The following is a 14,974-nucleotide window of genomic DNA, read 5'->3' on the forward strand; positions in this document are numbered from 1 at the left end:
CGTGAAGCAGCTCGTTTCGGCGCCGTTTCTTCGAGGCTTGTCTCGCGCGCGAACACGGAACGGAGCTCCGGCTGACCCGGTCAAACGACCTTAGGAGGAGAAACCTTACGATCGATATACTCGCGTGTTTATTGCTGAACTTTTAAGAAAATTTATTGTCAAGCGTTTTCGACGTCCTCGACTCGGGACGGGAATCGCATCATTCTTCCCGAAGCATCGCGTCGCGACGCGGCGCGAAACTATCGGAAAAACATGTTTTGCGTAGTATATCAAGACGGACAAATTTATTGCTAGATAAATAACATTGCAGGCACGATGATACGTGTCTACACGCGCATGTGTAATATTATAACGCGCGCGAGCGCGTGCTGGAATCGACGAGGAATGTGAAAGACGCGCGAGAGACGAAAGTAATCAAATACCGTCTCGAGTTTGAAACGGCGCGCGAGAGATCGGGAATCGATGGAAGGACTTAATGAACGGCGATCAAGGCATCGCATTCAGGTATACAATATTCTTTATTTCACTTGGCGCTCTCGGACAAGACACACGAGCGGCGGTACCCCGGCGGTCGCGTGTGTATCGTCCGATCGCGGCGATCTCTCCTGTACATCCTCTCTATTCTCGTTATACTTGTACTTTGTGCGATTACAATTATAATCTCACCGCGCGGACGATTGGCACGATCCGAAGTGACCTCTTCGTTTGTGCTCGCGTGGTCCCTGTGTTCTCCCGCGCGACAGACTCGAGAAAAATATAAGTTATGCGCTAAAAGTATAGAAAATTCGCGAAATCACAATTTATCCGACGCCCGAGTTGTCCTCGTCCGTGTCGTGCCGCGTCAACGCTGACACTTTGGCGAATGGACGTGTAAACCCACCGAACACCGCTTCGTTGGCGCGATAGTACGTTGGCGCGGAACACTCACTGGCCATCGCTGAGCGTGTCACCACGCTTATACGCTAACGCTAATACATACGTCGCTCAATCGTCGCTAAACTATCACCGGCACACTTTTAAAGGCACCGCTTTCAAGGCACAATCGTCCGTCGTACGTTTTCCTCGGACGCGGGAGAACGTGTCGCGAGCCAACATCCTCGCCGCCCCATCAACGTACACCTGCCGCTTGCCGGGCTTGCCGACCCGGGCAAAAGGGTCTGCGTGTCGGCTGATACACGAGCGGCTTGAGCAATTTTCATCGATCGGACGATCGCCGATCGTAAAAGCCGTTTATACCGGCTGGCTATGCGCGCGGCACTTTTCCTTCTTCGTTCTCTTCCTCCTCTTCGAACGTCGGTCGACAGCGCGCTCTTCTCCCGCTTTTCCCTCGTGTCGTTCCAGTGTAATCGTATTCGGCTACTCCTCTTTTCCCCTTGGGGTCGTCTTCTCGTTTCTTGCGCCAAGGCACCTTTGACACTTGGCCGCCGCGCTGCTTGCTCGCCGCGTTATTACGATGTAACTGTACCTCCTCTCATTCTCTGTCCCTGTCTCTCTCTCCTTCTCTCCTCCGTAGCTCGTGCAGATTCGCGCGTTCTTCTCCATTATCGTCCTCGCCTCACCTTTCCTTCCCTCCGTCCTCCTACTCCTCCTCATCTCTTGCAGGTTTCCCACCCGTCTCATACGTCTCTGCTCTCGAACGTCCATCTTTCTTTTCCTTCGTCGAGAGTTTCGATCATGCAACCTTCATTTCTTTTATAAGGGTCCTCCATCATCATCTCGATGACGTCGCATCGTTACCTCTTCGCGACATCAGTGACGATTCTGTCCCAATTGAGTCCAAATTCTAATAAGCAGCTATCGAGCACCATTCGGTATCCGAGGTCATGTCTTCCGGGTGAGATCCAGGGGCGGTCCGGTGTCCTGCAGAAGCTCGTTGCCCTCGCTGTCGCTCGACCTCTCCTCGTCCTCGTCCTCCTCCACGCTACCAGCGTCCGCCTCCTGTCCGTCCGTCCGCGTATCCTTCATGCTGAGATCCATCGGCTCCTCCTGCACCGGCCCGAGAGATCGCAGGAACGCCACACTCTTGTCGTACGCGACCTCGATCGATCCTCTTCGCGGACACCGATCCCGCTCGGTGTTTGCCTCGCGGCTGACCTCGCGGCATTCCCGCGCCTCCTCGCTTCTCTTGGTCGGCGACGGGGTCGATCGCGGACTCACGCTCTCGCTGGACGTGCTCGACAGACTGGCCACCATCTGCGGTGGGCCTACCTGATTCACATAAGGTACGATGAAACGTTGCTGGAATGGAAAGAACGGCGTGTTCAGCAGCTGCATGTGCGTAAGCGCTGGATGAAACAACGGTGGACCTCGCCACATGGGGAACCTCGAGACCTCGGGCCTGAGCAGCTCGTGCGGACCCCTCGAGAGATCGCCGGACCTCAGGATCGCGTCCTGACTAGTCCTGGGCGGCACGTCGGGTGACCGCAATTGCACCGGCGACACTTCCGGCGGCCTGAGCGCACCATCCTCCCTTTTAGGCAACCGGTCCGGGTGGTGATGATGATGCAGATGATGGTAACTGTTGGCCGTGGTGGTCGCCGTGGTGACGATTCCGGCGATACTGCTGGCGCTGGTACTGCTGGCGTTCTCGGTGCTGTTGTTGTTATTGTTGTTGTTGTTTGCGGCGTCCAGTGAACCGAAGGCTTTTTCGTACGCAGATTTGGGATCCTTGATCAGGCGGGTTTGCGCCTGGTGCGATTGCTCCTGCAGCAAGCAGTGGATCTTGAACCAATTGGAGCGTCGACCGTAACGCGAGCCAGATTTGGACATTCCCACCAACAGACATTTTCGCAAGCGGCATGCCTTACACGCAGTGCGATTCTTCTTATTGATCACACAGACGCCACCGTTCTTGCATTCGGAGATGCTGCCCAAGTTGTTGTAGGTGCGTCCGAAGAAAGACTGTGCAAACAAAAAGCGAAAGAGGCGCGCAATAGTCAGTGACAATCGATTGAAACTCTAAACAACAACGGAGTGGAGACAGAGCTATCTCAAGGGTAATTTTTAATTTAACGAAATTTAATTACTGGCAACTGACTTTAGCAGCAGAATATCTTTGCACTATCGTTGACGCGCGAGACCGACGCACAAAGACTCACGATCGTGACTGTTTTTGCCCGGACGTGCGCGGTCTAGACGGTTCACGTAATCTCGGACGTAAGTATCGCGAGAAACGTAATGATCGCGGATCGTCCCTTTCTTTCTCGTGTTTTTTCTTCTTTTCTTTTGTTTTCTCATGAAAGAATAATGATACGGATGAATAGCCGTAGAAGAATGGCTGTGCAAAGATACTGACCTTGCAGCCTTCGCACGTGAAGGCCCCGAAGTGAAAACCCGCGGCCGGCTCTCCGCAAACCCTGCAGAGCTGATTCATCTGCAACAAAAAGATACGACATGTGGTTACGCTTGGGACCCGAGGACGCTCAGACTGTGCCCTGCGTCCGATCCCCCGCACAATGTCTGCCAATCACATCAGGAAGGTTCCTCGATTCCGACCTAACACACATTCGATTACAACGACGAGGATGCACACTATAATCAGGCAATTGTGATACAAAAAAGAGCATCTATTAGTTGCTCGTAATTTATTTCTTTAGCGTTGATTAAACAATTGCACAGTCAGTTTCCACATTTCGCATTATTCCGTATGCCGAATCGTAAATAACCCATCTATCGTAAAACGGAATTTATTTCTCCACTTTTCGTCGCAAACGATCGCGATCTATTGCGAGGTCACTCAGGGATCTCGAGGATCCACGGAACTCGATTCCGCGTTCACATTCCCGAGTGCAGTCTGTCGTGAATCGAATTGTGTGATCATGAGCGTTCCGCGTGCGTATCGCGGTCACCAATCAGCACACGCACATCTGCTTCGCGCTGGAGGATCCTCGACTCGGGGATCGTAGAGAAAAAAAGAAAAGGGGACCCTTTCTTGCCGCGCGAGGATCAGCGAGAAGCGGCACGCGGGGGTTCCGTTGCGAGAGACTGCGTTCCTATTAAAACCTAGTTAGCCAGTCATTACCGGACTGCACGGCTTCTCCACGCAAGTCGTTGCAAGAGAAGAGAGGAGAGAAGAGGAGAGACGGTGCATTATTTTACACGATGTGTGTAGCGTGAGCGTGAGCATGCGGATTGTGGCAAACGGCGAGGATGTGACTCGCTTGGATCCGATTCCTACACGAAAAGGGTGAACCGAAGTAACGGCCGAGTTGAGTTCGAGCGGTCGCCGCTCTTTCGTAATACGACGTGAAATTGATCGTGCGCGCGTTACGAGCGGGAGTGATCGGAGCTGATCGACGCGCGCGCGGTCGCGCGATTCCAGCCTGATCCAGACTGGATTCCAGCTCTCGTGAATCCTCTTCTTCCATCGTAGCAATTTTCACAAGCAGATTTTACAAGCATTAACGTTTCAGTTCGTCACGTGGATGATAAACGTCTGGGATAACACGAACTTGCGCGCCGCAAATTGCTCGAATTTAGGCAGCACCTAACGTAACCGCTGCTTACAAAACGGTTGCGCGAGCGAGCGTTCACGACGAGATTTCCACCTGCGGCGACCTGAATTGTCGGGATGTTTCGACACGACGACATCACGGTATTACCATAATATCGATGCTCAGTGAGTGGCGCGTCGTGCAACCTCAAAGTGGCGAACGGTCTCTCTTCTTACTTCACGCGTTTCATCGGGATACGATTAGTCACCCTTACACCTGAATACAAACCCCTGGCCGTCGGATTCCGCGAGCGGATTATTGAGCGAAACGCGAGATCACGTGCGAGGATACTCGAAAAGGACTCTCGATCTCATTAACCCGGGGACGTATGCGCGGTACGAGCTGATGACTTCTCGTGGAAACGACGAGCTAGGAGTGCGGAGCCTACCGAGGTAGGCAGCAAAAAAGATTAAACGTCTAACAGATGACGTGGCTATGTCACCTCGGTTCTAATCCCCATCCGAGCATCCTGGACCACCGACGCATCGACGGAACATCGCTCTCCTTGACGATGATTCTTCTCGCATTCGCGGATATTCTACATCGCTGCACGAGTCTGCCGCCTTGGTTCTCCATCCCTTGGTATCGCCCACCCACGTTCTACACGGGGGAACGGTGGGAATCTCTCATTAAGTGTCGAGGGGTGGCGCAAGGACATCCTTTCTGCGTCGCGAGAATGAGCGTGATACGTTTCTCGTCTCTTTCAGGATTCCCACGTCGTTTCCTCGACACCGTTACTTCGGGCACTCGATTCAGCGAGAACAACTCAGTCCGTGTAAATACCACAATCAACACACACTCACATTTACGCCGAGCAAGCAACGACGAGCGTAAATTCGCGCGATTCTTGCATGCTTTCAATCCGATCAGTTCGCGGGAGACATCGTAATTTAATCGAACCGCCAGGCCCGTGATTAAGCACTAAATGCCACAGAAATACCCATATTTGAATAATAAGAAACATCGTAGTTCACAGTAAAGGCCATGTGACACGCGGAATTCTTGTTCACCGATTAACTCTACGATATTAATTCAACGATTTACGCAAAATTTTTCTTATCACTTAAAACATAATTTTAATTGAAGAATACATACGACAAAGTAAATATTAAAAAAGTAAAACCAGTCAACTATCTTTTTCCTATGAAAAAAACTATAATTTCCCTCGTGTTAATAGTCCTTAGCTTCCCGTGTTTTATTTCTTACAAAATAGATGGGAGACAAGCTTGTGCACGAAATAATGACCGAATAAAAAAAAAGTGAGTAAAGAAGAAGACTCACCACGTCAGTGTTGGCCGCTGCCGAGGCGATCGTCGACGTAGGCGTCCACCACCCTGGGGTGGCGGATGTCGTGTTGGCGATGATACCGACACCCGTCGCAACCGAGATGGATCCGCTCCCTACCAATCCTGCCGTGCCCGATAAATCGCCCACGTCCATTCGACGCGTTTTACTCCTTCGGTGTCAGCCGTCTTGGCCTACAACCTGACCTGCCCTCCTCCCGTTCAACGCAGCGAGTCAACATATTGCACGTCTTCTCCGTGCCTTTGCCGTGGCTGTCACTAAAACGTTTACCCAACGCGTACTTTTATAATAAGAATAAAGATCAATAGTTTTCAAGACTAAATTGTCAATCAACAATAAGATCAATTACTCCAAATGATGAAATCTCGAGTACTTTTGTATCGCGTAGATGGCTATGATATTGACGCAATCTTTTTCCTATGCACGCGTGCGATGCCTTCAGAATCAAGGCCACGATCGATGCTCCAATCGATGATTCATTCATCGATACGCTACACGAGAGGTAAGATACTCGCGCTCAAACACACAGACGGCCCGCTTCTCGGCAACAAACAGCCGAATGTACGGTAACGGATATCTCCCACTATTAAAAGAACGTTTTTACGGCGTATCAGCTTGGCGTATAATAATTATTTCAGAATACGAGCGGCAGGTCGCAGGCACGAAAGCAGAAGAGAGAGAGAGAGAGAGAGGAGGCGCAGTCCTCCGAAATCGCGATCGGTGAGCGTCCACCCCGGGGCCCCCGGGTCCGCCTGGTATCGCTCGAGATAACATGTCGTGTTTACAACGATGTAACGCCATTACCATGTTAACGCAGCCCGCCCTGCGAGGGACGCATAAATACGAGAGCTAATTACAGAGGCTGCCACGTATTAATTTTCGTCCCGCGCACCACGTGGGAACTCAACCGACGCGCGTATACGTGCGCGCTTCTGATTGCCGAGGTTTAATTTCAATTTGTTGCGGGAGAAACTCGCGCTGGCCGCACCAATCTGAGATGGAACAGCGAACGTCGTAAATACGTCGGGGAAACCAATATTTGTCCGTCCGCGGAATCATTCGTGGAGCAAATCTCCACGTTGAGGCTCTCACGCGCGGAACGATCGCAATGTGCCGGGGATAACGATCGGTAGCCCGAGGAATCGGTCCAGTTTCGCGATGCGATTCGAAAGTAAATGTTAATTGAGGACATTCGGGATTTTCTTGGTTCGATCACAAAGCCGCGATTAAGAACGCGGTAATTGGCGCCGCCGCGCCGTCGGGTTAATCTACGATCGCGGAATATTATTGACATGTTTATGTCAATAATATTCCGCAAGTTTTTGCAACACGATCGCGCGATACAGGACTCGAGAATCTATAGCAGTAAATATTATATGTGGGATTTCAGGCGTTCGCCGATTATAATTGAAGCACATGATTGCGTTAAACGCCGTGGATTTATGGTACCGTGATTAAACCACGAGCTTGAGCTGTAACACGTTACAATGTTGCAAAGTTGCAACGGCACGTACCAAGGAGAACCGATGCACTTAACTGCGGAGTTCTAATGAATATCGGCAAACAAGCGTTAAAATGTACGGTTAATAAAACTTTATTTATCAAACCGCTTTAGTCGTTAATCGGGGAAATAATAATACGTAACTATCAAAGCGTGAATCTTAATACCGACGTTGAAATAACAGTGATGCTTCTCATCTTCTAGTAGCACTTTGCGTAGCAAGAATGTGGCTTCTAATAAGTACATTTTGCAACCGCGTGCAGCTACTATACAATACTGTATCGACGTTGCGCAAAATATCAGGAACTATCTCGATTTGCCAGGGTGTATAATCGATGACTTTTGTGCTTAAAAAAGAGAGGAATCCCCGTTTATACAATTCATCGCCATAATTTGTAACGTGAGATTGCGCGCTCTCCACGTCACCCCCTGAGAATAATTGCTATCCGGTGTAAAGACTATACTTGCACGTATTATATTCCTGTGCTAATCGAGAAACACAAGCGGGCGGGTTTGCGTTGCTCTCCGAAATCGGCACAATCGGCTACCTCGCGACAAAGAGGAGGCAGCCGTCGATAAATTTTACAGCGCGTCATCTCTTCGCCGACTAATGACAAATTAATTAAGACCCGTGTATCCTCGCGGAAGACCGGTTCCGTTGAATATGTCGTCACCTCGCCGGGTTCCGGCTCCGATAAATCCTTGTTTTCACGGATTAACCGATGCACGCGCACGCGCGCTCGTTCGTCGAGCTGGTAACGTAGTTGTAACGCGGTGACACACGTCCCTCCCCCCCCCCCCCCAGTTACAATGACGTAAAGACAACGACGATGACGATTCAACATCATCAGGGTTTTCCCGATTTGCGTTTTCAAGCTGTGGCTCGTATCACTCATGAGTACCTATATATTTCATTTGTTGGCACCGAAGAACGCCGTTCCTATTTGCGCGCTTCAAGCTGTAACTGTCGCGTCGTCATCGCCGATATATGTTTCAGCTGTCATCTGTTCGACGCGAGGATTCCGTGTCTTGGTATTCACGTGAATAGCAATGCGTCTTTGCAGAAACGGGAGGAAAAAGAATTTGCTTCTCGCGCAAACGAGCGCGGTATCGATTTAATTCGTGAAATAATTAGGATATTGAAGCATAATTGACGGCTCTACGGGAGATAATGGGGCGTAAATGTTGAATCATCGCTGCGCGATTCGATTTGTCCGCGATGACGATCCGCCATTTGACATTTGAAGCTCAGAATAACGTTTCGATCATATTACATCGCATTCCACGGGTTTGCCTGATCGAAATCAGAAAAGATCAATTAATTATCCTGCGGCCAGCATGCGGTCAGAAAACTTGAGAGGCGTTCGAACATTTTGCACTCTAGAATATTCCCGCTACGATTTCTCATGATATCCGACATATATCAAACCGTGAAAGTTCACGCGCGTGAATTTCCATTGAGACATCTATCGAGACTCGCAAATTTATTTCACGATAACGCGCGGCCAATTTCTAACGGTCTGCCGCGATGATCTCGTCGTTGTCGCTAATTCGTCGTTTCTCCCATCGATTCCTCTCGCCTTACGAAAGGCCACCGCCACTCCTACAGTCACTATTAATAATTCGATTGTCCGGCAATATTTTTTTCCGCTTGACAGACGCGCGCGGCCGACGTGACGGCGATCGCGATCGGCTGCCTCTGCTCGTCTCTGTAGTAATAATGATTGAAAGGTGAAACACTCGTGGTCAAAAGCATCGGCCGTGTATATATATATGTGTATACATGCGTGCCGTTCCTCTTCTTCCTTTTTTTTTTTACCGTATCTTCTTTTCGCCGGGCGAACATCTCGATCGCTGCCAAGCCCTGGCAGCCAATGAGTGACGAGCGGACTGCAGCTTTAATGAACCGGTTGTGAACGGCACGTCACACGGATATCACCGTACCGGTTGCAGACAGTTGAAATTGTTGCGCCTTCTCCCTACCCCCCACACTTGTCGTGACAAATTAATCGAAACCGCCGCGAGGTCCAAATCAATTTTTCGTGTAACGGCACCAGCCGCCAGTTTGCCAAACTATTTGCGATCACGCGCGTGTATTATTAATCGCGAGCACTAGAACTAAATCCGTCGACTACGATTCCGTATACGGATTTGCGGTCAAGCATAGCAGATCTCACGCTGTAACTGTAAAATTCGCAACTTTTCGCAGTCTTCCAATAATAATTCACATTTTTACCACGCGAGCTTGAACGTGATTGGTAACAGGTAGAATTCCAACTTCTGGGAACTATTATTGTACAACTCGATTTCAATGCACAGGATTAATCGTACATCGAGGTAACAACAAGCGTTTCGATAAATAGCGTAACACAAAAGGTTTCACTCACACGAGAGATTATTGTTACGTTATTTAATAGCAGTCCAAATAAGAGATCGCGGCATCGCCATCTGACACTGAAACTCGCTGCAAGAGTGTACCGTCACGATTCTCTCAAGTGTTGCTCGATAAATGTGAGAAAAGTGAGGGACACTGTGCATTCACGTTATACCAGAAAATTATGTTATAAATAACCGTCGGAGACAAGACCTATTAATTTCGCGCGATACGCGTTTCAAATCTCGCAGGATTATATCAAGTATCAATAGAAATTTGATCGTATCAAACATCCAAATGAGATAATCGAATTAATGTAATACATCGGAGTGATAAATGCATCGAGTCATTAAACGTTTTTTTACAAAAAACGCAGCAACATCGTATTTAAAAACGTTAAAATGTAGTATATGTGGTATTCTATTTCAAGTATCACAATCAATAATGTCATTCTTTTCATAAATTCTTATTACTCTTACATTGTCCGTGATTTTCGCGTTTATTAGGCGAAAATAATAGATCGCATTTGCGATATAAAAGGAATAGAAAGAAGAAGTTATTTTCGCGTTACGTCGATAGTTCTTGGTCAAATCCGTAAATTGTTAAATCGATTATCAATTTTATCTTGTGTGGCGCGTTTAATTGTTCAGTTTACTATCACTCGCTATCACTCGCAGCGATCGCAGTGGCAATGGCTAGGCATGCCATTTGTAATAAACAACTTCTCGCGCCTAGCAACTTTGATCGCTAGGCGGTCGCATCTCGCCGCGCACTTGCATTCGGCGGTAGGCCGGACTAATATAGCGATTTTTAATAATTAATAACTCGTTAACTATTGTGAAAATTGCAAAATGGTATAGGACTTTTCCACTCAGTTCAGTCCTCTTCTTTATCCACTCACGAGCGTTGAGTCGTGAGTTACCAGACACCAATATATATATATATATATTAATATATATATATATTAATTCGATTATCTCATTTGGATGAATATATATATATTCATTAGAAGAAAGGAAAAAACTTATTTCATCACCTCTTTATATCATTTCTCTGCGGTAACAAAAATGTTAAAATACGACAGCAGGCATTTTGCACTGAACTGTTTAAAGCACTACGCATTGTTTCTTTTCGTCTCACATTCCTAATCCTTATTCTTTTGTTTTTGAAAGAAAGATACTTTCTGGTTCGATTCGAGAATCACGAGATTTAGGATCATCGCATAGAAAAATGCATATTTTGTTAAGTACCTGCGTGGGAAACTTTCCACCGATAACTCCGCTTATCCTTCTCTCAACGACTCCACTTCTTGCTACACATGAATCCTGCGTTCAGTCTTGCGCACTATTACGTCTGTGAGAACGTCAGTCCGCCGCGACACTATGCATCATGTCGCCTCTCACACAGAAAACACACATTCTTTATTCGTACACTTTATTCGTATCATCAAACAGTTCACGATCGTCCTCGTCGCGATAACGTCATTGCACCAAATTGCATCCGTCTGATGCACACTCGCGTTGTTGAAAATATTAGTGATAGTCCGTCGGGAAGAATTTACCTTGGGGTTGTTGCCACGCAGACCACGCTAATTGATATCGTAGAAATCAAGTATCTTTTCTTCTAATCACTGTGATTTCTTCTTGGAATCACTATGTTTTACGCTTTTTTCTTTTGTAAAGGGTACACTGGAGAATCGTAGCAACCGCACGCTGGCAACCACGTCACTTGACTTTTCGATCAATTTTCAGCTTATCAGAAGAAAAACAAAGGATGGACGGACAAGATCAGATGGAATGATTGAGGGAAGGCGCGTGAGATTATACGAGGTGACAAAGAAGAGGACGGCTTCTTGGAAGGTAGATAAGGTTGGCAGGTTGACTGGCTGGCTGGCTGGCTGGCCGGCCGGCTCAGGGCGTGCGCTCGTATAGCACGTGGCCGCGAGACTGAGTATCCCCTACCTTAGACACCTTCGTCAGTCCGTTTGTCCGCCTCGTCCTTATCTCACCTAGTCGGGCGAGAAAGACTACCGCGGCCTTCTCTCGTCGTCTTTCTCGCTCCTTACTGCGGCCGATCGCGCTCTCGCTCTTTCTCTCCATTCCTTCCTCCCCCTCTTGCGAGCTCTCCCTCCAACCGATTCTCTTCCTCCCTCTCGATCTGCCGCATCGTAGCATCCGTCTCCATGGTGGAGGCACCACGGTCCAGCTACTTGCCTCTCGCTCGTTCGCGCGCTCGTTCTTCTCCGTCATTCCAGCTGTTCGTTTCGTCCCATCGTCGTCTATCCGCCTCGCGATCGTCTCTCTTCTCTTACCGTTCAGAGCTGCAACTTGCACCTCTCGCAACGAGCTGCGATTCTCCCGCGACCCTCGAGAGACGCACGTATGCGCGCTTCCTCTCCCCCAAGCTCGTGCAATCAACCCTTCTGCATGATCCAGCAGTGCCTGCAGCAAAGAAAAAGAAATTCCGTTCCGCGGTCCGTAATATCGCAGCTTTATCGAAAAATTATGTGATCGTCATTTGTATCCTTAATTTTTTGATTCTCGTTGCAGGAGCGTCGACCTGTCACCTATCGCTTTATTACTATGTAAATAGATAAATTGTACAAAGGGAAACCAAGAAGCCAAGTAGCAACAGATTAGTAATTATCACAAGTACAATTTTTCTCTCGACACATTGACAGATTTTGTTGCCTCGTAATATCACGTTAATGAGCCAATTAACATATTGGGAGTATGGTATGAGGCAATCTTATCTGATAAATCAGATATTCGATCTACATAATTAGTATAATTACACATTGCGAATAGGAAAGAAGTATCGGGGAGAAGACGAGTGAGTAAGTATCCCCACACGCGGATAGCCTAGCGATTTCAATGCGCGCATTGTCTAAAGTCTAAAGCGTGGTGCGCGAACCGTCCGGTGATTTCAATGTGCGCATTGAAATGTGAATTGCAGTTATTGAGCGGTTCGCGCGCCCACTCGTTCTCAAGCAATGCGCGTACTGAAATCATCCTAGTGACTTATGCGTGCATCAATCAGAGCTTGATTGCTTATCATGTAATATCATGTAGAGAGAATCATTAAAATATCCATATTCGCTAAATATCAATCAATGAAGTTTTTTTTAGTAAGTATAATTATTTTTTTAGGATTTTCACTATATTGCGATTGCCCAATTAATCCCCTGATGAAGCGGATGATCTGGAAATGCGCTATTCTGACAGTAAAAAATTTTTGTTTTTGAAGAACAAATGCAACTTGCTTTAAAAGATTTAATAGGATAGGATTGAATCCCTAGTAATTGAAAACATTATTCGTAGTTGTCAATTGTATAACAATAATTGTCATGCATGCAAATTTAATTTCGTTTTGATTGATATTGAATTTGTACAGGTGATTGGACAAATAAATGAAATCATGAATCATCAGATCACCAGAGGGATATCTGTGAATTGCACTTTTGCAAAAATATCCATCCCATCATCAGCTACATGCATTTTTAATTTTTTTGCTTCGCCTTAAGATGAGACAAATGGTGTACCATTCTATCATCGTCACTACGCGGAATAAAGCTGGAGAGTTGGGCCCCGTTGCGCAAAGTGGGAGGTACCCGATCAACGACCAATAGAAAGAGCCGCCACCCACGAAGCAATAAAAATTAATTTATCACATGGATCACACCGCCTACGCCATTGCTCCGTTCACGCACATAGTATTTCGCAACATACCGCGAGATAGCGTTATCTGTCGGGTATTCCTAGAGACCCTCTAATAAGAGTCTGGCCATAGAGCGATTTGGTCAAAATCGTGCGAGAGAGAAAGATTCAATAAAAAGAATTAATATATATTTTTGTTCGCAAATTATACTTTTGTTAACAAATATAAAATTAAATAATTATGATATATCATTATGTAAATTTGTGACTTGGAGATGTATTTTATCCGAAATAAACAATAAAATTAAATTTGTCATATTTATTCTCTCTTTCTCTCTGTAATAATAATAATAATAATAATATAATAATAATAATAAAATAATAACATTAAATTATATTTTATGTATATGTATTTAAGATGCATATGTATGTGACCGTTATGTATAAAATTTTTCTTAAAGAATTCAAGAGATATTTACTATTTTTAAATATTTCACTATTGTTAAATATTTAAGAAAAGAATATGCGAACAAAATATTCTTAATTTGTATCAAAATTTCTAAGAAGAAATGTACAGAAAAACAATATGCATTTATTAATATTATTCAAATACAAAAGAGTATTTAGGATGGCGCCACTTTCCAATCAAGATTTACACACGATAATTTATCATTGAACGATAATTATATAATACGATACTACAATAATTACTACAATTATCATTGGTAAAGAAATATAAACTTATTACTAAATGTAACAATTACACCAAGTCACACTTATGTGGATGTATATAGTTCTGAAATTATACTACTCAAAAATATTAATTACATTTGACCAGTCATTAAGTCGTACTATTACCTCATTTTTCAATAGCAAGTATATTACTCATAGCGGACTTTATTAAAACTAACTGTCATATAGTAGTAAGCTAGATATTCAAATGAAATAATTAGTAAGCAAATAGCAAAACAGGATCATTGGGCCATCTATCAGAACATGTTAAAATCATGCTTGAGGTAAATGGGAGTCGTGGCGCCATCTACCAGAATTTATTGGAATTAAGGAGAACTGGTTAAGGGGATCCTGGAGTGACTAGGGAACTTCTTGGCGATAGTGCTGCCATTTGCACAATAAAATGCTTTTTACAAACATTTGGCAATTTGTACACAGAAAATTGCGACCATCCGCACTCGGGATAAAATAAAGGAATATAATGAAGCTTTTCAAAGTGACTTTAGAAGCGTAATAAAAAAGAAAAGTGTATTCTCCTTTACAGAATACACCTCTCTTGTTTATTACGCTTCTAAAGTCACTTTGAAAAGCTTCATTATATTCTGTTATTTTATCCCGAGTGCGGATGGTCGAAATTTTCTGCGTATAAATTGCCAAATTTTTGTAAAAAGCATTCAAACTGTAATTTTTGTGCAAATGGCAACACTGTTTCACTAGTCACTCCAGGATCACCTTATGCCCGGTTTCTTCATATCTCTCATAGCTATCTTCCAGATAACTAAAAATTCGTTTTCTTCATTGACACCTCTGATTACGTATCTAACGGATAGCTATTCTTTATACTACTCACTTTTGGCACAAAGTGTCTAGAATGTTACTATAAATTACCATATTCTGTCTGGTTACAAAGGTG

General features: G+C 45.7%; 1 protein-coding gene across 1 annotated transcript; it reads right to left on the reverse strand.

The window, feature by feature from the left end:
• Positions 1-499: 499 nt before the first annotated feature.
• Positions 500-12,050, reverse strand: LOC105277746 (hormone receptor 4). The gene is made up of 4 exons (XM_011336344.3): positions 10,924-12,050; positions 5,775-6,055; positions 3,296-3,373; positions 500-2,901 (listed from the first exon to the last, which is right to left on the reverse strand). Exons 2-4 carry the CDS (start codon positions 5,931-5,933, stop codon positions 1,822-1,824), a joined length of 1,317 nt encoding a protein of 438 aa, XP_011334646.1. The 5' UTR covers positions 5,934-6,055; positions 10,924-12,050; the 3' UTR covers positions 500-1,821.
• Positions 12,051-14,974: the final 2,924 nt, after the last annotated feature.

This window comes from Ooceraea biroi, chromosome 12, assembly GCF_003672135.1.
Source record: "Ooceraea biroi isolate clonal line C1 chromosome 12, Obir_v5.4, whole genome shotgun sequence".
Lineage (NCBI taxonomy): Eukaryota > Metazoa > Arthropoda > Insecta > Hymenoptera > Formicidae > Ooceraea > Ooceraea biroi.

What these genes read in the sequence shown, in the direction of transcription:
- LOC105277746 (XM_011336344.3), bottom strand. Translation starts at nt 5,933, where the DNA reads ATGGACGTGGGCGATTTATCGGGCACGGCAGGATTGGTAGGGAGCGGA. An exon ending in CAGCGGCCAACACTGACGTG is followed by an intron (nt 3,374 to 5,774) that starts GTGAGTCTTCTT and finishes TTTTTGTTGCAG; the next exon opens with ATGAATCAGCTCTGCAGGGT. An exon ending in TCACGTGCGAAGGCTGCAAG is followed by an intron (nt 2,902 to 3,295) that starts GTCAGTATCTTT and finishes TTGTTTGCACAG; the next exon opens with TCTTTCTTCGGACGCACCTA.